The sequence below is a fragment of the Chelonia mydas genome, chromosome 9 (assembly GCF_015237465.2).
Source record: "Chelonia mydas isolate rCheMyd1 chromosome 9, rCheMyd1.pri.v2, whole genome shotgun sequence".
Lineage (NCBI taxonomy): Eukaryota > Metazoa > Chordata > Testudines > Cheloniidae > Chelonia > Chelonia mydas.
Window position 1 is genome coordinate 11,227,846 of NC_057855.1, and position 21,842 is coordinate 11,249,687.

The window sequence follows — 21,842 nt, forward strand, 5'->3', positions numbered from 1 at the left end:
TGAATCTTTGAATCTTTAGCTTCAGGTTTTCAATCTTTTCTCTGCAACTATCAAGGCTAGAAATTACCTTTTTCTTTCTTTTCTTTTTTTAGTTGAGAGTGGAAATTCTCATGTACCTCCTTTTCTCTAGTTGTTGGGGCTTTAAGGAAAACACCAGATATCACAAGGTTCACAACGGTGCGAACTCGCACCACCAAAAGCTGCTCAGTTAACTTGAGGTTTCAAAGAAAAGAAAGAGGCAAAAAAGACAACACGATCCCCAAGATGTGAGAATATTTTTTAATTTAAAACAATTGCAACAATATATCATTCATATCCCTTCTTATCTCAAACAAATACTCTCCAAAATGTTACCAGTGCTTCAAGCAAACAACGCTGAATGGTGCAAAATAAACTATTACAAACACTTCCAGGACACAACAGAAAACCTCAAAAGATGTGGCAGGAATCAGAAATTGATCTGATCCATTAATGAGGGGGGGCTGGGAATGGGAGGGGAATAAAAAGGCATTTCCAGTTACAACATGTTTTGCATAGTTGTTCAATGCATCTGAAGTCAGATAGCAAAGAAAACAGAGATGACTGCCACTGGGATGGAAAACAAAGATATTAGCTGGAGGTCTGTTTCTAAAAGCTACAATGAAGACCTAATGCATCCACGTCACAAGTTTTACTGCACCTCCATGAGGTTGAAAGTTCCTAAGAAACAGGGCCTGATTCAGATTTCATTTACACTAGTGTAAATCAGGAATAACTCAGCAGAGGTACTCCAGTGTGGAACTGGTAGAAGGGAAAGGAGAATCAGGTCCAAAGACTCCCAGACTGGCTGAAGGTTTTATTATTTTTTAATTAAGATTATATCCTAATTACATTTTAACCAGCAAGATAAAAGGATTTTAAGAACCACATTCTACTTCTGCTTTGGAGAGAGGACACCATGAATCACAGTGGGTTCTAGACTCCATTAGAAATAAAGCAGGATTTAAAAAAGAGGGGGGGAATTGTCAAACACTTCCCCTTCCTCCCAAAAGTTTCATAATTCAAAAATTTATGATCAGCTCTAACAATAAAACAGCTGTTTACTTTGTGCCTCTTGATTCATGGTATTCAGCTGATTCAATAACTGGCATTTTTAGGTTCAAAGGCATTTAGTGACCGTAATCCCATTGATATCAACGGGAGTTAGGAACTCAAACACCTTTGAGGATCTGGGCCAAAGTGATTCTTTTTCTCAATCTTTACTCCCAAGAAGCTCACAACACAAATAAAAAAAAACAACAACTTGAAACAGTTACTGGAATCCAGCTGAACCACAAGTCCTCCCATCACCCATTGGTCAAGTCACTCACTATTGCCCTGATCCAGCAAGGTACTTAAGCATAGGGAGTAGCCATATTGACATCAATAGGACTACCCACCTTCTTGAAACTTATCATACGCTTAAGTACTTTTCTAGATCAGGGCTTAAATGGATCAAACAGGTGTACCTCTCACTCTAGGTTCCAGAGTCAGATGATTGCATCCTAAGGTACCAATGTCACTGTTCACCTTTAGTCATATCTTTGAAGAAAAAAGAGAAGAAAAAAAAGAATTTACAGTAAATTGAAAATTTGAAGAAGAAAACTGATGAGGGGACAAAATGCACAAACAGCTGGAGAACTTCAAGGTATTTTCAAATGTTATATTTTCATGAAAGGTCATTCAGCCTTTCCCCTTTATTGCACCCTGCACTTTTGCCCACTTGTAGTGTACGCAGCACAAAGTGCTGAACAATACTTGCACTAAAAGGATTTCAGAAATGCAGACACTAAAAATGCACCTATTACAGCCAGGTAATTTTTTTCTTTTAACTATCACTTTCCAGCTTCTCACCTGCTAGATTTTTAAGTGTGCCTGATATTTTATTAATATCACACACACGGTTGTTCCAGTTTTAGATATCTCTATATACAAGTAAATGGTTTGTGAGAGTTCATGCTCCATCCTGATTCCTAGGAGCTTTGCCATGTTTCCAGTTTAACAATGGGCATGGTAAAGACCCCATGATCTGTAACTTAGCCAAGGTCTCTAAATAAAAAGGTTATGCATACCAGACCTTTCCAGTTTATAAATAGCCCTTTAAGTTCATGAAGCAGAGGAGAAAGCTGTTGTTGCACTTCTTTGAAATATAACTGGGTATGAAAGTGATCTTTTCCTTTTTTACTGCCAAAAGCAAAAATAAAAAAATAAAAACTATCTGAAAGTTCAGCTTCTTCACTTTAAATATAGGATGTGCCACTGCATACTTTCCTGATTCAATTTTCAGAATAGGCAACTGCTAGTGAAAGACACAAATAGCTAAAATACTGTAGGAACAAGTAGATTTGCTGGCAATTTTTATTTTGTCTACAATGAACTACTTAAGAATGACAAGGCAGACTAATCTTATGGGAGCCACTTCTAATGTGGTACACCACCATTCTGGTGTGCCTGGAAGGGTGTTAAATAGAGGAAGCTTTCCCAGTGATTAGGCATCAAATACACTACTACAGAATTATTGAACTAGAATTTCTCTCTACATCTAGTACCACTTTTCAGATCAAATACTGATAAGGAAAACTAGGCCTATATTACCATGCTTAGTGATCTATACCAGGCTTTGTTACATTACGGGAACAGTTTTTAGTCAGACTTTAAAAAGAGGCCCTAGTTGTAACCAGAATCTTTAAATTCAGGTTCCCTTTGGTTGTACAATTGCCTGCATTTTGCTATTAAACTTCCAGACATTAAATGCAGAGAAGACATAATTACAACTCCCTGCCTCTCCTGCACTCTGCATGGATTCTTTTGACTGTTCCAACTTATTCTGAGGGATCAGTAATATTATAAGAGGCAATTTTACCAACGGTCTCTCAGCAGAAGCCAACATACTGTGAACTTTGTTTTTTTGGAAACATAAAAGATTACACATTCACCATTGTAATTTTTTCTAAAACAGAACTATTCAGCAACAACAATTTAACACCCCGCCCCCACACACAGGCCCCTTCTTGTTTATGACTCAAATTGAAATAAGGAAACAATATGGGGGAGGGGAGGAAATGGGACAAAAAGTGGCCAAAAAAACCCAGAAGCCCATGTATAAGGGGAGCATTGTGCAGATCAAATTATCAATGTGTTTGCAAGTTTCTAGAAAGTTGATATGTTATAAATTAAAAAAAATCAATAAATCAGCAATTTTACCAAGCAATTTCCTCCATCCATGGAAGAAACTTAAATAATTAAACAACCTTTGGCAAAAAGCAGAATTGTACTGCAAGCACTTTGTCACGGAGCCGGTTTCAGCTGGTCTGGGCACAAAATTCTTTGCAACAATTAAAGGGACATTGCTCCTCTTTTTTAATGCCTTTGGAGGAAAATGGTGGTTGTTACTCCTGAGTGGTAGCATTACTTATCAAATCAGCATATTTGTTTCCTTCAGCCACTTGCAATCCTGAATCTCTTGGGATAATTTAAAAAACACAACAGGATTTCAAGAAGAGTTTAAAAAAACCCACTTTCAATACATAAAATAAAACCAACCATTTCTATTTGGCATAATGCAGCGGGCACTGACAAGGGATTAACAGCTTCCAAATTTTGCATTGGTGTGTTTTGATTTCAAGCATCAAGGAGGCAAAACAAAACATTTTGTATCACTACATTCTAATATACATAGCTATATAAGTCATTGCTTATTGTACTGAAAATAATATCGTGACTGAGGCATGTTCTGTGATGGAAAACAGTTTCTCTCCCTCCAACTATACATGAAGCAAAGGCAAATCTGTGACATCCAGAACCAGTGTGGACTCTCCAGTTGGAAGCAGTGGGCAGCTACTATCGTAGAACTGTACATTCCCCAAAGGTCTTCTGAGAACATAGCTGAACCACAGGGCAGTAATTGGGTTGTAGTGTAGTTATGAAACAAATGCATATTCTCCATGAGCTAGTTGCAAACTCCATTAGTAATCTGCACGGTTTTAAGGTATCCTTTAATGGATATCAATTTAAAATATCCTACAGTACATCACCATCTAATAGAAATTTCCCTGCTAACACTTAAGAAGGCATCAAATGACTGTGTTTTTAAATAAACTATAAATATCCCATGTTTTCCTTTGCTTTTTGGCAGTCCAAGGTTTGTTTGTTTTTTTAAAATTTTTATACTTTTTTTTTTGGCAGATTAAAAAGGCTTATGGCTTCTTAAGGCCAAATAACGTATTTGAGGCCTAACTTGGTATCCTACGGTAGAAGTAAATATAGCCCAGGTCTCTGGGAGGTCGTTCTGAGGCACAGACTTTAAGGTCATTGTAGATCACCCATCTGAAATGAAAATAGGAAGATGAGTATCCAGAGGACTAAAGTGCTGTAATTAATTCCTTTAATAGAGTACCAACAAGACACTAAGGACTTCCCAGATCTCTACCCTAAAAAGCTTAAAATCTAATCAGACAACGTACAAACAAGAGGCACAATGAAAATCAAAGTGATTGGTGAAGCAGGCTTCTTATTAATTAAGTAATTAAGAAAGGAGAAGGGCATGAAGGCAAACCAGAGACGGTTTCCAGTTGCTAGAAATTAGGGTGCTCAATGCACAGCTAAGGAGGAGGGGGTGGGTGGCAAGCACAACAGAATCCAAGTTCTGCATCAGCCAGGTCCCTGGTACAGATTAGAATAGCCTCAGCGTGCACACGGACCTCTCTACAAACAAAAACCAGGTATTATATCAGCCCAGTCCCTGGTATAGATTACAGTAGCCTCAGCATGCACACACACACACTTACAAGGAAAACCAAGTGCAGTTCTATATAACATTTGTAGCCTTCATTCCACTGATTGAGTGAGATAACAGAAATGTATTGTGTGATAACAAACACTCGTATATTTTTGTATGGGGACATGCTATGCAGGACCTGCCTGCCATCCAGAAACCAAATCTTTCCTTCCTTTCCCAAAGCCACTCACCTTCCCTCCTTTTTGAGATGGCAAACATAGTGGCCACTCATTGTGGATGTTCCCATGTGGCTGATGAACCCAAAGAGCTCATACCCTGCGTAAGAAATATCAGAGATGATGAATGTCACTCCTCCATTGCTGACACCACAGCACAAAGCCAAGAGACAATTTTTTTTAAACAGAGAAGCATTTTCAGATATATAAGCACCTTTGATTCAGACCTCACATCCCAAAAAACACTTTCTATTAACCCAGCAGTAGTTGTCCCCTTTCACATGTAGCACTTACCTTCACCAAACATGAATGCAGCACAAACCCACACATGTCTGTGCACACACAACACTGTCTGAATCAGCTTATACCTATGAACATATGACCAAATCTATGAAAGACAAAACGGACAGGGCAAGGGTATGGATTTCAACCCTGATGCACACAAGACATCACTGAAATGTAAGATATGCTATTTAAATACAGCCTGGTCGAAGGGTGGTGAAAACTGGCTTTGCACACAAATTAGTTAAGTTCATGGATATGAATGTTTGAGTTCCTCTAAACTAAATGAAAAAGACGGACTATATCCTACAGTAGCCTTTGGTCTGAGTCCTCCGTATGGCTTTTAACCCCATCACCCGCACAAACATACATAATTCTTAAAATCTGGGGGAAGCCCTTGGATAATAATTTTAACAGCTTCAGCATATTATGCAGGCATGGCTTCTCAACAGGAAGAAAACCATAAAGAGTTCATTGTTAGGACAACTGAAGAAAAGGCTTTTCGTGCACAGCAGGGATGGAGACTTTATTCTGTATTTGTTTATGCCGCACAGTATACCTACACTTGGAATGATTAAATTTTTATTGGTAAATATTGATTTCACCATATGCACACAAATTGATGAACATATATTTATATATATTTATATTTACATAATCTAAATTTACAAATAGGCAAAAGGAAGAAAAATGCTGTTTGAGAACATATTAGAGTCAAAATCCACAGATTTAGACTTTTGAATTAGGCTTGTTATGAGTGGACTAGCAAATCAACAATAAAAACAGGTATGATTTGTCAATGTAAGGATATTTACTTCATATATTTTGACATGTGATGTTGACAATTTGTATTTTAACTATTTGATTTAACTTTTTGAATCTCAACATCTAATGTCATTAAATAATTGTCTAAAATCCCCCCCCACTCCATCCCCCAAAATTTCCAAAGACTGTGAAAATTTAAATTGACAAAAATTGAGGGGTGAGGATCTTAACAATTCTGCCAAGCCTAAACACAACCATGACCAAAATTAAACAGATTACACTCCTTCAAACAACTGAATAATGGGAATGACTTGGGTTTTGACCCAGAGAGGGAGTTCTGAGGCCATTTTACTGCATCAAAGTATATTATCGGAACCCCAGACAGTCAAAACAGGGTCACATCCTCCGAAGTCTGATTACACATATCTAATTCCCATGTTCTTCATTGTAAACCTCCACTCCACTGTCCCCAAGACACTGGGATAATCAAACCTGGCGTTTACTATGTAACATTTGTAATAGTTACAGTGAAGTATTATTTAAAAGCTATTATTAAAAACTTATTAAAAAGCTACAAGAGAAACAAAATTAAACAATTATTTGATGTGGTCTTTAGATTGTTTTTGTAAGAATATTACAAGTGACGATAACCTGGGGGACAGAAATAGACAGGTGGAGTGAACATACACACTGCTGTTACTAATGTGGAGGTATTAAAGTTCTTTAGAAAGGCAATGTTAAATGCTCCTTACTATCCTAAGATGAGCATTGTGCTATAGTAACCCAGTGCATTTAGATTTATTTTCATTCTTTGCCTTCTTTACATTCCTTGGCTGCTGTACAATAGCCCCATCTTGTGGTTTACATAGCTCTATTACTTCTGACAATGAGATTCTCAGAGGAAAACCAGTAGAGAAATCAATGAAGTCATGCATGGATATGTAGGATAATGATTCCTATTAAATGAATCATCAGATTACATATCAACAAAAAGGCCTAGACTTCAAGTGGATTGTAATAACAGCAGAATCCTTAGGTTGATTAGCTTTTAGGGACCTCCTCCCTCTAGGCATGGAATTTTTGTGTTTTTCCCCCTCATAATGAAAGACGGAAATTATATTTTATGCAGAATAGGCGAGTAAAGGATACCCAATGACCCTGGGGACAGCAAGATTTCCAGGCGGCGATGCACCATGAAAGCAGATGTATCAATGCCAACAAAAGAACATGAGGTTTATTGCACTGCGACATAGAATCACAGGGTTAGAAGGGACCACCACATGGGTCATCTAGTCTAACCCCCTGCCAAGATGCAGACATGAGGGCAACAGGATTCTGGGAAGTTTTGCCTGAATTTGCCTGCCCCTTTTGCAGGCAAAAATCAACCTTCTCCAAGGCTCTGCCTACATTAAGGAAATATGAACCAAGTATCAATGGAGTTACATCAGTGCAACCCCAAGCTGGCTGCACCAGCCCAGTTTAATCTGGTAATTTACCAAAGTATTTTATACCAACATAAATTCTGCTGTGCACTGGTGTCATGTGCCCATGTTAGGGACGTGCCCTAGAGTGACTAGATAGCCGAGGTAAATCCATTACACTTCTTTAGTGTAGACGAGGCCTGAGAGCAATTTTCAGCTATTGTAAGCGGGGCACAGATTCTCCTCTCACAGAAGCAGTAGTGAAGAAAGAAGTGACTCATCAAATGGTCTGGAGATAAGAATGGGAATCCTAATACCGTGCAGTTCTATAGCACATTTCATGCAAGAACGCCAAAGCACTTTGCAAACCTTAAGCCTCTCAATGGCCTTGAGAAGCTGGAGTCATCCTCATTTTACATATGGGGAAGCTGAGGCCCAAATAAGTCACATGACTTGCCCAAGGTTTTTCTCTCTCACACACACAGTGGCACAGACAGGAATAAAAACAGATTGTTTGGACTTCACTCCAAACACTCAATGAAGCTAATTTTTTGCAAGAGAGAGAAGAGCTCTTGGTATAATATATAAGATGGAGATGAGGGTGCAACATTGCAGCATGATAGCTAAAGCCACTGCTTGAGGGGAACTTACTTCCAGACCCATCTTTGATCCTGGGCCCCTCTGAACCTGCCTCTGCAAGGATGTTGGCATTAGCATTATTTTCCATATCCATCACATCTGAAGCAGACTCGCTTTCCTCCTCGGGCTCAGGGTGGCTGAAGATCCAGTCCAGTGCATGCTCCAAATTATTATTCTGGAAGTCAAATGAGCAAAACACCAGCCATTAGTGCGTTCACCAACATTGTAGCTACCATACAAACACTGATCTTTAAATAAGTAGAACAAGGACTGAGATCAACAGCATTCAGTACATTTGAGCTATACACACTGCCTCTATGAAAATGAGCATTCAGCAGGCACTGTGCAAGTCTCCTGACCTAGGACTATCATTGGATTCGTTTAGTACTAAATGATTCCCTGCAGCATTTTCAGCACCACACGGAGTTTGCTCAGTGTTCTACATGCTGCTGCCAATAATGATAGGGTGCTGGATTACACAGGATAACAGTATTAATTTAAGCACACAGGCTTTTAAAGTTATATTTGATGTGAAAAGTGGCTGTATCAGTCCTATAAATAATCACAATGATTTAGCTGGAGCCAGCATTAAGTATTTGGTTTCCAAAGCTGTAATTTCCAATGTACCTTCCTTCCCCCACCATGCTGGATAAAAAATGGCTGGGACTGGGATTTTGGTTCTAATAAATGACTTAAAGTGAAGCCAGTTTAGATCTTTCAATCCCTGTTAAATCAAAATAGTAGTTTACAATACACACAAAATGCAGGAATGGTGACATTTGTAATTGCCCTCTACCTAATTTGATAGGCATATTCCCTTGTTGGAACAGAAGGTTTGCTTACCACTACTTAGGTTGTAAGCTCTTTGGGACAGGGGCAGTCTTTTTGTGCTGTGTTTGTACAGCACCTAGCACAATGGGGTCCTAGTCTACGACTGGGACTCCTAGGTACCATGCCAATGCAACCAATAGGTCCTGGGAAGTCACAGGAAAGAGTAAGTGATCTGTCTAGGAAAGGCTTGAATTGCACTGTTCTTCAACAGACAGTGCCAGCCACCCATGCTATGGCACTGAAGGTAGCATCCCAGCAAGCATACAGCCTACTCAGCGGCTCAGGAATAAGAGGGAAAGCCAATGGCCTAGTCCAGGGGTGCCCAGCCTGTGGCTCTGGAGCCGCATGTGGCTTTTCAGAAGTTAATATGTGGCTCCTTGCACAGGTGCCGACTCCGGGGCTGGAGCTATAAGTGCCAACTTTCCACTGTTCAACCCCAGGCTCTGCCTCCACTCCACCCATTACCCCAAGGCCCCCGCCCCTTCCCGCCCCCTCCCTTGAGCCTACTGCATCCTTGCTCCTCCCCCCTCCATCCCAGAGCCTCCTGTACACTGTGAAACAGCTGACTGCGGCAGGCAGGAGGCACAGGAAGGGATGGGGAGGTGCTGATTAGCAGGGCTGCCGGTGGGCAGGAGGTGCTAGGGGTGGTGGGGGGGAAGGGGGAGAAGCTGATGGGGGGCTGCTGATGTATTACTGTGACTCTTTGGCAATGCACATTGGTAAATTCTGGCTCCTTCTCAGGCTAGGGTTGGCCACCCCTGACCTAATCCTATGGTTTCTGAATTCAGATCACAAATATTATGCAAGCCACAGAACTACACGTGAAAGGGAAACTGTCATCTGTGAGTAACTACGCTGCTTGGAGCACTCCTGCACATCACACTGGATGGGAGCCCAGCAACTGGGCTGGGAAGAGTCAGTGCAGCCCAGGAGTTGCTGTCTGAGGAAGTATTAGTATTAATGGAAAATGGGAAATTACAGCATAGAAAAGAAGGCAGAAGAACCCAGTGCTAACTCCCCCTCCTCCCTGGTTATCATCTCACATGAAGGTGGAGAGGCACCGAACAGATATAAAGAGAAACAAAGGTGAAGTCTCCCATCTCTCAGCACCCAGAAAGAGATCTTTCCTCTCTCATGGTGGGTCTCTTAGGGGCCACAAGATCGCTGTACCTGGATAACTGTGGGTGGTGAGTCAGAACACAATCATGTGAGATGGGATTGCAACTCTTCAACAAACACCCCAAAGAAAGGAATTGGGGAGCTCCCCATCCTCAGGACACACTGCTCTCATGCACCCAGAATGCTTCAGAACAGCTAGGAAGGAGAGTCTAGTGCTTCTTATCTTCCCCTTCTTGTCACATCCAAATTAATACTCACCTGAAATTCATATACCCTTGTTCCTCACCCCTGTCACAACCTATCTTGGGGGCCAACCTTGCCTCAAGACCCCATTCTCCTTGCTTCCCCACATCCACCAGAAAATTCTGAATTCCTTCATGAGCACATCTCATGAGTTTCCTTGCATATGTGTCTTTTCATCCTTAAAAAAAATAAACCAAAATTTCTCTTGACCACCCTGGAGACTCACTGCTGCTTTGAGTGCTAGAATAGCTACATTCCTCTGGAATCCCATGGAGGTGATGAGAGCTACCATCTCTTCTGGAGGCTGGTTATCTAGCCCAATAGCCCCTAGACCAGCTGCTCCGGCAGAAGCAACTCCCGCATAGCCAGGTATAGCTAATGGCTCTGCAAAATCTGGAAAAGACAAACAGTTCACTTTTTTACCCCATCAATACATAACCAAACAATGAATGGAAGCTCAAGAATAGCAACAATACCCGTGTAAAGTTCATTTCTATGGGCCAAATCTGGACAGCAGGCGCATAGAAGGCTCAAAAAAGCAGGAAGATGAATATGCACATGGGAAAGGCATGTATGTGGATTCTTCCACACTGTGCTGCCTGGAACAGCTCAGTGTGCTACAGCAAGGCTACATGGTGGTACATCCAGGGAATAAAGAAGCCAGGTTTATCAGACCAGGGCCCAACATGGAATCCAACTGCCAGACAACCCATACTTGTTAGGCATACAGCTGCATACCCAACTCCGATCCCAAGACCAGCAGCAAGGGGCTGTAGACCCACCATTGCTTTTCAGCACCAGCTACTTTTCACTGGGGACAGGATACCACTTCTGGTGCAACATGGGTGTGCTGTGCCTTCTCCGGGCAATGGGTGCCTGGTGTGTGTTCAGAGGATTGGATTCTGTACCAGGTTTATAGTAATGAGTACTAGTCCTACCAACACTATGGCACATTAAGAGAATGACAAGTTTGTGTTCTCTAGTTTTCAAAGGGATACGATAGGATTTGTTTGCCATGCATGGTGTTACAATTTATATTGACCCAAGTAAGATGCACAGCAGAGCGAGGTCTCATTCAAACCCTTGAGACTACTGACCTGGTTCTTCCATGTGTGCAATGATCCAGTTGAAAGCCACTTCAGCACCCATGTTTCCTGTATAGTATACAGCTTTCCGACATGCTTCCAAGGGGAAACCCATCTCTGCTAGCTGCATCACTGAAGATTCATCAATATCTGGAGCTACAAGAGAGGATACTCTAATATGTAAAGTCAAAATCAGTCCATTCCTGTAATATTTGTTATTGTATATGATGCTGCTTCCTATATGTTGCATCACTGGGGTTGTTTTAACACTGCAGAGAACAAACATCCATTTAAAAAAAAGCAGCTTTATGCAAATCGCTATAATGGCAATTAGTGATTTATTTATAGCTTTTTATCTTAATGATTTACACAGAGCGTCTTTCACCCTGAGTAATTCCCGAAGTGCTTTACAGAAAGCATTTATAAGAAACAAGTCACCCACCACTGAAGTGCAGGCCTGTCAGAGATTTGCAGTTTCTAAGAGTACTAGATCTGCCACTGTTGGTACATGGCCAGTCAGTTCTGTAACGACACCACTGCTGATGTAGTAGATAGAGCACACGTAGCTTATCTGCAGCAGTGACACTTGGTGAAGATGCCTCAAGTCTCTGAGTATTGTAGCTCTCTCTCTGACTATAACGGCTTTTACAAGCAGCACCTCTGACATTCTGTTTGGAAATCATTCTCATTTTTTGGTCAAGTTGTCTGCCTACTGAGACATCGGCCAAAATCCTCCAGACCAGCAAATTATAAAAGACACATGATAGGATCAATCTAGCCCCTTTGAGGACTGTGGCAAAACTCTCATCGATGTCAATAGGAGGAGGACTGCTCCTCACTTTGTTCAGAGTTTCTTTAAGGCCTCCCATATCACTTAAGACCTGGGGCATAAGTCACAGGGACAGCTTTATGTAAACCCTCTGTACTGGTGTGAATTTCACCCTATCTGAAAAGCAGCCACTGCTTCTGCTCTGTAGCTACTTTTCAAAAATAAATATGACGTATTTCTTTTTGGTGGTGGTGTTGCATTTTAACAGCGGAGCACAGAACAACACTGTGATATGAAGACAAAAAAAGATAATCCCCCCCAAAATGTTCCAACGAAGCATCGCTATTGTTCAGTATCTCACATGAAGCTAGCACCTGGGTATGTACTCTGGCAGCAAGCCCGAGTTGCCACTCAAGTTATACTGCTGTTTTTAGCTCGAGCAGAGCTAGCGTGGGTATGTCTATATGAGCTGGGACTCAGACCTCCCACTCAAATATAGGTGTATCCTTTATAGCAAAGATCCAAGGTGTTGGGCCAATTATAGATCATTTTTAAGGTGAGATCATGGCATACAAATTACAACTGTGATGTAGCAGGATCAGGGACAACAATTTTATAACCAGCCCCCCCCGGCAATTCCCTTCCCCATTTGCAGTTTAGATGAGCCCTGCATGGGCAATAACAATGTTTAAAGAATACAAAGTGGCATCTCTCTGAAAAACATACTCACAACCTCCTAAACTGGAGCCTCATCGAACACTTATTGACGTTAGCATTAACTTCAATGCACTTTGGATCAAGGCCAACATACATTTTGAAAATTGAGCTTTTTAATCTAAAACTATCCTAAATTGCTACTAATAAAACTCCAAAAAAAAAATCACACATGTAATTTCAGAGCACCTCTTCCACTCCAATTAACTGTGTTTTAAGTTAAACAATGACAACAAAGTGCATCTGGCTCAAATTTTTTACGCCAAAATTTTGTCCAGAGTGAATTTACCCCAAGTTATAAAAATCGGACTTCACACCAGAAATTGTGGCTGCTCATTGTTGGGCACCACACTGCTATGATGGGTCCTTCAGATACCCAAATGCGTGCAAGTCAACACTGGAACAAGTGTTACGTAAATGCACACAGAGAAAAGTGACATGCATATCTGTGTAGACAGAACTACCATTCATTGATTATAGCACGTGGATGTGTTTGAACAGCCAAAATCTCAGCACAACGTGCTGGGGAGAAAAATGAGATACATACGCTCCATCCAATGGTTCATCATGCGATCTGGAAATTGAGAAAGAAAAATAAGGAGAAGAAGTGAGTTTGCATGACAGTCAGCTACACTCTACATTGGAAAGAAAGAGGGCCAATTTTGTAGGTAATAAAAATGTCTGGTGCCTTAAGGGCAGCGTGCACTGTGCTGATGGAAGGTCACAAAGATAAACTTATGCTTAAAGTAGAGCATCACTGGTGTTGTAATCCAATAATAAATGGGATAATTAACGGCCTAACCCCATTTAAAAGAGGAAGGCCATGATGTTGTGAATATTGTACCATCAAACTGAACTGTTTCTTTCCCCAAAATGTAATCTGCACACCCAGACATTACAGGATGGGCATGCTTAGCTGATTCTGTAAAGCAAGAGGCTGGGATTGAGAGAGCACAAGACTAACAAAATGAGGTAGTGGACACATTGAGAAGTTTTACTTGCACCTGAGAATGCAATGTCTCTGGTAACTCCATCTGTAAGTAAACCTCATAGCAAGAAGCCATGATGTAGGGAGACCAAAACGGATGAAGTGAGGCAGCAAAAGCTGTCTTAAGTTTTATTTTCATTTATAAAAGGTAAAGCTCCAATTTTTTTAGCCTTTACAGGTGAAAATGCAAGTTTCAATGAGGCCCAGATGCCCAGAAAGCCATGGTAAACCACGGGGAGTAGTCTGGAGACGGGAAACAAGATTGAAATCACTATAAGTCTGTGTATTCCTCTACTCTGACACCAAAATACATTTTAGAGATTGGCATTCTTCCATGTTTGGAAAGCTCACTGCAGTAACAGCACTATTAATACCCAAGTAAATAAATGAGCCAATCCTGTAATGTGAGTAGCATCATCCCTTCTAGTATCACATTAAATATTTAAACACCAAAACCCGAGTCATCATAAAGCAAATTTCAATAATCTGTGTCTAAGGTCATAAGATAATAAAGTGAATTTACCAGCTACAAAACATTTCACTGTCAGGGCGAAGTGGGGAGGAAGCAAGCTCTAATATTGTTTTTACTGGACAGGCTTGATCTAGAAATGGATTATTTCAAGAAGCTGTCACATTGTGTTAAACATCTGTAGTAGTGTCTAGCACAAAGGGGTCCTGGCTCATGACTGGGGCTCCGCAGTGTACTGCAATATGAATAATAAATAGTGATTCTTGCTCTTTACAATGAAGAAGTGGCAGACTTTCAGACTTAACCTATGGAAGGACATTTGATGTCTTTCAAAGTTTTATTCTGGAGAAGTTCTATGGCTTGTGTTATAAAGGAAGTCAGATTAGATGATCACAATGGTCCCTTCCGGTCTTGGGATCTATTAATCTACATAACCCCTTGTGTGTTAAGCATAGTTGTGCTGCAGATTAAGGAATCTGGTTTGAAGAAGTGCACTGTTCCCCTTCAAGTACACCACCACCAAGCAATGTTTGGTCTGATACATGCTAATAGATGGTGCTGGGACTGGATAAGATGATGTCGCAATCCTAAGTCAAGAACCTTATTGCCTGATTTAGGGCTCCTGAGGGCAAGGACCATGCCTTGTAAACCAGTGAGCACACATCAGATGATTATTATTCAGCCACAGTCACGCCAAGGTTAATTTATCACTGGTTTTTATATGGCAGTTAGCACAAAAACCCTGGTAAGTAGGTTCAGATGTACATGCCCCCAAAAGCAAGAAATGACTGGGTTGAATTTCCACTCCACTTTCGGCACCCACCACTTTGGATTCCACAGTAGGCATCCGAGCTGAAGTTACATTCCCTGTGGGCTGGAATAAGTAAGCATGATGATTCTATGAGGCTAAATGGGAACCATGAGCCTGTACTCAAAGGCTGAATCTGGCCCCTCTATATCTACTACACCCCAGTGAGTGCGAGCTCTTCAGAGTAGGCCTTGTTTTTTCATTATGCATGTGTACAATGGGGCCTAATCCTTGATTACTTCTAAGGTGCTACTATAACACAAATAACACAAATACTAATAATGAGGGGTACTAGGAAGTAAGTGCTCTCTGAGTGATGCCACTGAAAGTCCTAGAGTTAAGCCCTACAGACTCTCCTAGATGTACGTACTAGACACCTGTCAAGATTCTAGAGAGACTGAGAACACAAGCTGGGGACAGCGTGGAGAGGGTGAAAAAGGGAATTAAAATATTCAGTTACCCTCTTGCAGAAAACAGTGTGAATTCCTTATACTATCAACAGGATTAAGTTAATTCAGGGCTTCTTAAGAGGTGCGACAGCAGCATCCATGTACTGATTTTCGACCAATAGGAGCTGTGGGTGCTCAGCACCTCTAAAAAAAAGTCAGGCCAGCAGTGCATTATTATTGGTCTGTCCCGATCCTATCTACACCCTATACTCATTCACAGAGCCATGCTTCTGTGCTTGCACAGTTGGAGCATGGCATCCAAAAAGAGGCTTCACATGAACCAGCAAAGAGGCGAAGAAAAAGAGACTAACTATCCAGGCAGAGGAAGGCGGGATGGAAGGAGAGATCCTGGAGGTAGAGGACAGTACCTTTGGGGTCGTCAGGAATGATAATGGGTGGAGTAATGTCGGGAAGTTCCTCTTCTCCTGGTTGTAGTCCTGTGGCACGGAGGTGATTGATGTCTAGTAGGTCTGGCATGTCTACGGAAACATCTGCAAACCCAGACAGGAAAAGATTATTGATGCATTCCAGCCCATGTACATTGTATTGCAATTTACATGCTACAGTGAGGGGAACTCAATACCCACACTACAGACACAGCCACGATTCTCTTCCCTTAAACTGTTAGTCGGAGTCACCAATGAGAAGTTCAGGACACTTTTTAAAAGACACTTTTACAATGAAAAGTGACTACATAAAATTGGCTTCTTATGCCACAGATCTGGGGTTCTGGTCTGGCCCTTTATGAAAAGAGGAGCCCACTGGATTTTGTTACAAACTCAAGACTCGCCAATGTACATAAGGCTTCCAAGAGAACCTGGACCAAATGAGGGAGAGGAAAGCATGCAAGATACATACCAAGCTTTTGGGGTATCCAGTCAAGGCCAAAGGTGAACTTCTTTATCTGCACTACCAAGTACTCAGGAAATGAAGCAAAACGAGATGTTCTGGGAAACACAAGAAAGTTATGTTAATAAAACAGGGCAACAAGATTACGGAACGCAGATTGCGATGCCTCAGACCACGGTCTCAGCCACATTAACATGAAAAGTTTTACACCTGTGGGTATGTCTACACTGCAATTAAACACCCATGGCTGGCCCATATCAGATGACTCAAGCTCATGGGACTCAGGCTATGGGGCCGTTTTATTGTGGTGTAGACATTAAGGCTCAGGCTACAGCCTGAGCTCTTGGACCGGAACCCAAACTCTGGGAACCTCCCTGTTGGGGGGATAAATTTTCAGTGCTATGTGTTCACACTGTAATTTTTATATTATATATATATATATATATATATATAAATGACTTTATCTTTTTACAAATAGGAACATTGGCTATTAGGTAATCTACCTACAAGCACCCAAAGACCCCAATGCTGTTTCTAAATGAGATCTACAGATGACAAGGACTATATGAACGCTAACTATTTTTGCAAATTGTTAAATTAAGGAAAACAAGTGCGTTCTTCTTTATTTTTGTACAAATGTATTTGAAGACCTGTTTTGTTTTGTTTTTAAATACAACCTAATCCTGCCTCTGTTTAGAATAGCAAAATATTCTTTACTACCTTTGGACATGCTCACAGTTAATGTATGAAACACTTTGGTTTTTCCTACATTCTTTCCCTCCAAGTGTGTTTGTCTGCCTGTTTTCTATATGGTGCAGTTGGTGAAACTGTACACTAAAGAGTATCACCAATTGCTGGCATTGCTAAAAACAGAAGGCAGTCTACCAAAACAGACCAGTTGCCGGGCCTATTGAAGACAAACTGAAGCTTCTGTAATACCCCAACTGTTTAACACTTCTTCTTGGCATAAAGCTATGCCCCCTATGGCTGTACCCTTCCTTCTATTTTCCTTTGACCACCCAATATTTTCTGTGTCCAAGCCCTTTTTATTACATTTTTGGTCTGGCTTTAGATTGTAAACCGCATGGAGGCAGGTTCCTCCTCTTTATATTTGCCTGTAAAGCACCAGGAAAAGTGGCACCATATAAGTAACAATAATTAAGTATTACAAACGTATCCTAACTCCACAGCACTGATAGGCATGCTGGGGTATTTTGGCTGAAATTCAGACATATATATCAGAAACCAAATTTTTAGTCCTGCCCTTTCTGCAATTTGAAATCTTCATCCCTACAGCCTGATCAAGGAAGAACTTCTACCTCCATTTGCTCCACCCTATTCTGCCTAGGGGCTGCATGTGGTGCTTTAGAGCATCTTCAGACAAAGCTGGACAACAAGAGACAAGGGACAGAGATCCATACTTGGTCTCTTGTTTGGAAACATAGATCTCTACCACTAGCTGCTGCATGGGATCCAGGTTAAAGGTGGGCAGAAACTTATCAAGCCACTAAGTTTTACACTCCCAATAAGCATCCACAAAGCTACCTCATTATCCAACTTCAAATCCCTCCTTAACACTCTCCCTTCTCACGATGCTTACAGAAACTTGACAACAGTTAGGCTGCTGGCAGGCGGAGACCCCTGCCTATCACCAATATTATCTCCTTATTTCCTTGTACTCCCCCATCAGTCTGTCTGTATCCATCTGCTGTCTCTACTTAGATTGTAAGCAAATTGGGACAAGGAGCGGCTTTTGTTGTTTGTACAGCACCAAGCAAATGGTGTCCTGCTCCATGACTAGGGCTCTTCAGTGCTATTGTAATACCAATAAATAACGAACACCAACAACAAGCTTTGCTACAAACATCCAAATGAAGATGATTCCTGAAGTTCAACAAAGATGATTTATTTATTTGTTGCTCTGGGGGTCATTACAAGCTTTTGAAAGGGAAACTACACTTCTTACTGGGGCAGAGCTATACTAATCTGCACCTTTGACATTCATGAGCCTCATCACCAATCCTGATCCATAACTGACTCTGCATCACTGTCTATTTCTTGCTGTATCATAGCCAAGTGGTAAACTAAACTATATTATGAACACATTGTGCTTTTAATATGGAACCACACACTTACTTAACTCCTGCAGATTTTGCTTGAAGGGCACTGCTCCAGAAGTCTTCTACATTTTCTGGTTCAGAAAAGGCCTGCAGACACGCACTAAACGGGATCTTGGCACGGACGAGCTCTGGTGGAGGTCTCCTAGCAGCTTCTGCTTCTCTCCTCTTCAGTTCGTAGGCAATTAATTCATCTGATCAGAAGCAGACATGACGCTGAAGGCTACATGAACAATTATCCGCCACAGTATCTTTCACTGCAGTCTTACTTCTAACCAGCTTTTGAAATACAAAACTATCATTTAAAAAAAAAATTGGGGGGGGGGGCTTTTATATGGGTCTAAATATGTCCAGGAGACATCAAGATCCTGTCTGCATCAGGATCACAGCCATGTTTTAAACACATTTCTGGTTAGCAGGGTTCTGATCACACAGAGGACAAGGCAGTGTGAACACTTGGAAACAAGTGATTAAATTCTTCGTGGCAGGATTTTTATTTCTGTACAAATTGCTATGCCTTTCTGCCAACTTCCTCAGCTCAATCCGACTCTGAAAACCACTGCTGGTCTAGCCATCCATTGTGCTTTCTTGACTGGTCAGGGTTATATACTGGGCAGGACTATAGTGCTTACCTTGCCAGTGATGGCCAGTCGTACCAGAAATTGTCAAAACTAAAAGCTCCTGAGCTATAAACTCCTGGAAATAAGATGCAAATTTTTAACAGAACATATTTACTGTTGGAACAGATTACCAAGGAATGCTTCCCTTGGAGTCTTCAAATCAAGACTGGATGTCTTTCTAAAATGCATGTTCTAATTCAACCACAAGTTACGGGCCCCATGCAGGAACCACTGGATGAAATTTTACAGCCTGTTATTCAGGAGGACAGACTAGGTTTTCAAATAGCTTCTTACGACCTTAAAATTTATTAAATCTTGATGTGAAAGAAACAGTGGAGAACAGCAAAACCAAGGTAAATTTACCAACCACAACAGGGCTCCTCTTTAAGTCTCTTTATTGGTTCCCCTCTTCACCTCTACATCAAACACACACTTCTTGTCTTTACCTTTAGGGCCCTGCACAACTTCACCACAGCCTATCATTATATGAACCCCCATCCTCACTCTACCAATGCTCCCCACCATTCCTAACTACCCTCTCCCTTACATATCACGGCACTTTCTCTCCCATTGCTCATCATGCATGGGGAAAACACCCCGATAAAATACAAACAGCCACCACCTCATACTCCCTCCTTCAGACTCGCCTCTACCATGATGCCAACAAAACCCAGCCTGCTGGTCTAGCTTGTCAGGAGACAAGCTGCAACTATTCCTCTTTTTTTTCTTTTCTTTTCCCTACTCCCTCACTCTCCAGCTCATTAAAATCCAGAAAACAAAAAAAGAACCCCTAGAATACATGTAACTAAAAAAGTTGGGCTAATTCTTCCCCACATTCATTTGCTTGTATGTTGTAGCCTATGTGTAACCCACATACCTTCTGGGTGTGGTGTTCTGTACCATCTAGTGGCACCGAGACCACTCAGCGAGCAATTAATGAGTCTGTTCTACAGCTCTAGCTAACAGCCAGTTGGCTTTTAGCTCATGCAGTAGAGACTCATACGCTAAGCTCCAGAGGTCCCAAGTTCGATCCTGCCTGCCGCCGACTGAGGTCTGTCGGTGTTACATATGCTCTGCCCTTTTGCTGTTCATGTCTTTAGATTGTAAGCCCTTCAGAGCAAGGATTTTCTGTTTTCTATATCTGTACACTGCCCAGCACAACTGGGCCCGGACAGCCAACTGAGGCACTACCATAAATAAATATTGACTATGAAGAACCATCAGTGTGACTGTGCAGATAACCCATACACATAAGTTACATTGCAAGAGGAAAATCTGTGTTCACGTTTTCGATGCAGCTTTGTCACAGAAGTGCCACACAAGTGTTTAAAAATGTAAGTTTTGCTGTTTCTTTATAAGCAATTTCTGTTGTTCTGCAATTGAAAAGAAAGTGATGACACTTTTCTATAACAGTCAACTGCATTCCTCTGTTTCCTAATAAATTTAAGCAAAATGCTTGGACTAGATGACTCTGAAGGAACTGTAACAAACCCTGGTGAAGAGCTGTCCCACCTAACTGCAGCATCTGACCCAAGAAAGGCCCAGGTAAAAGAGAAGATTCTCTCTGAATACTGAGCTGTTGTAGGAATATTTAAAATATTGAGAAGTAGATCTATGCAGCCATGGTCACTAAGTCTGCAATATTTTTCAAAGATTAGGCTCACATCAGCCTCCCTTAATGGAAAGCCCCCTCCTCTTGAAAGGCGACTCAACCCTTTATGGTGCCAAGACATGGGATATTTCTCACAAGAAGTCACCATGGCATTTGAAATTTGTCTTATGGGTTGCAATTAGGAATTCCAGACCCCCAGGCCTACAGTGTCACAAAAGTTCAATTTTGCCTCCTAATGTTCATCAGTTTCTTATTCCAGAAAAGAACAAAAGTGGTTGTAGATTCATGGATTTTAAGGCCCAAAGGGATCAAAATGATCATCTAGTCTGACCCCCTGCATAACACAGACCTGAGAATCACACTGCATCATTTCTGCATCACACTATGGCTCAACAAGAGCAGGTCTGTTAGGAGACAGCCAAGCTCCATGTGACAAAGAATTTGGCACCTCCTGTGGTAATCTGTTCCAATAGTTATCAGAGCAGCAGCTGTGTTAGTCTGTATCCGCAAAAAGAACAGGAGTACTTGTGGCACCTTAGAGACTAACAAATTTATTTGAGCATAAGCTTCCGTGGGCTACAGCCCACTTCATCGGATGCACAGACTGGAACGTATAGTAAGAAGATATATATATTCATACAGAGAACATGAAAAGGTGGAGTAAGAGGCTAATTAATTAAGATACGCTATTATCAGCAGGAGAAAAAAAACTTTTGTAGTGATAATCAAGATGGCCTATTTATACAGTTGACAAGAAGGTGTGAGGATACTTAACATGGCGAAATAGATTCAATATGTGTAATGACCCAGCCACTCCCAGTCTCTATTCAAACCCAAGTTAATGGTATCTAGTTTGCATATTAATTCCAATAGTTAATTACTCTCATTGTTAAAAAAATTTGCATTTTATCTACCTAGGTGGCAGATTAAAGCAGGACTGAACACAGCAAACTGAACCAAGCATGCCAGAGAACATAAGAATAAAAGAGAGGACATACTAAGTCAGACCAGTGGTCCTATCCTGTCTCTGACAGTGGCCCATACCAGAGCTTCAAGGAGTGAACAAAACAGGGAAATTATGGAGTGATCCA

General features: G+C 41.2%; 1 protein-coding gene across 1 annotated transcript in view; it reads right to left on the bottom strand.

The window, feature by feature from the left end:
• Positions 1-264: 264 nt before the first annotated feature.
• Positions 265-21,842, bottom strand: part of USP13 (ubiquitin specific peptidase 13) — an 80,438-nt gene continuing 58,860 nt past the window's right edge. The window contains exons 13-21 of the mRNA XM_037909418.2: positions 18,539-18,713; positions 16,412-16,500; positions 15,922-16,044; positions 13,387-13,413; positions 11,369-11,512; positions 10,498-10,664; positions 8,091-8,253; positions 4,987-5,071; positions 265-4,344 (exon numbers count right to left, since the gene is read on the bottom strand). Of these exons, the coding sequence (XP_037765346.1) occupies positions 4,251-4,344; positions 4,987-5,071; positions 8,091-8,253; positions 10,498-10,664; positions 11,369-11,512; positions 13,387-13,413; positions 15,922-16,044; positions 16,412-16,500; positions 18,539-18,713 (1,067 nt within the window). The 3' untranslated portion in view covers positions 265-4,250. The remainder of the gene's footprint in view (positions 4,345-4,986; positions 5,072-8,090; positions 8,254-10,497; positions 10,665-11,368; positions 11,513-13,386; positions 13,414-15,921; positions 16,045-16,411; positions 16,501-18,538; positions 18,714-21,842) is intronic.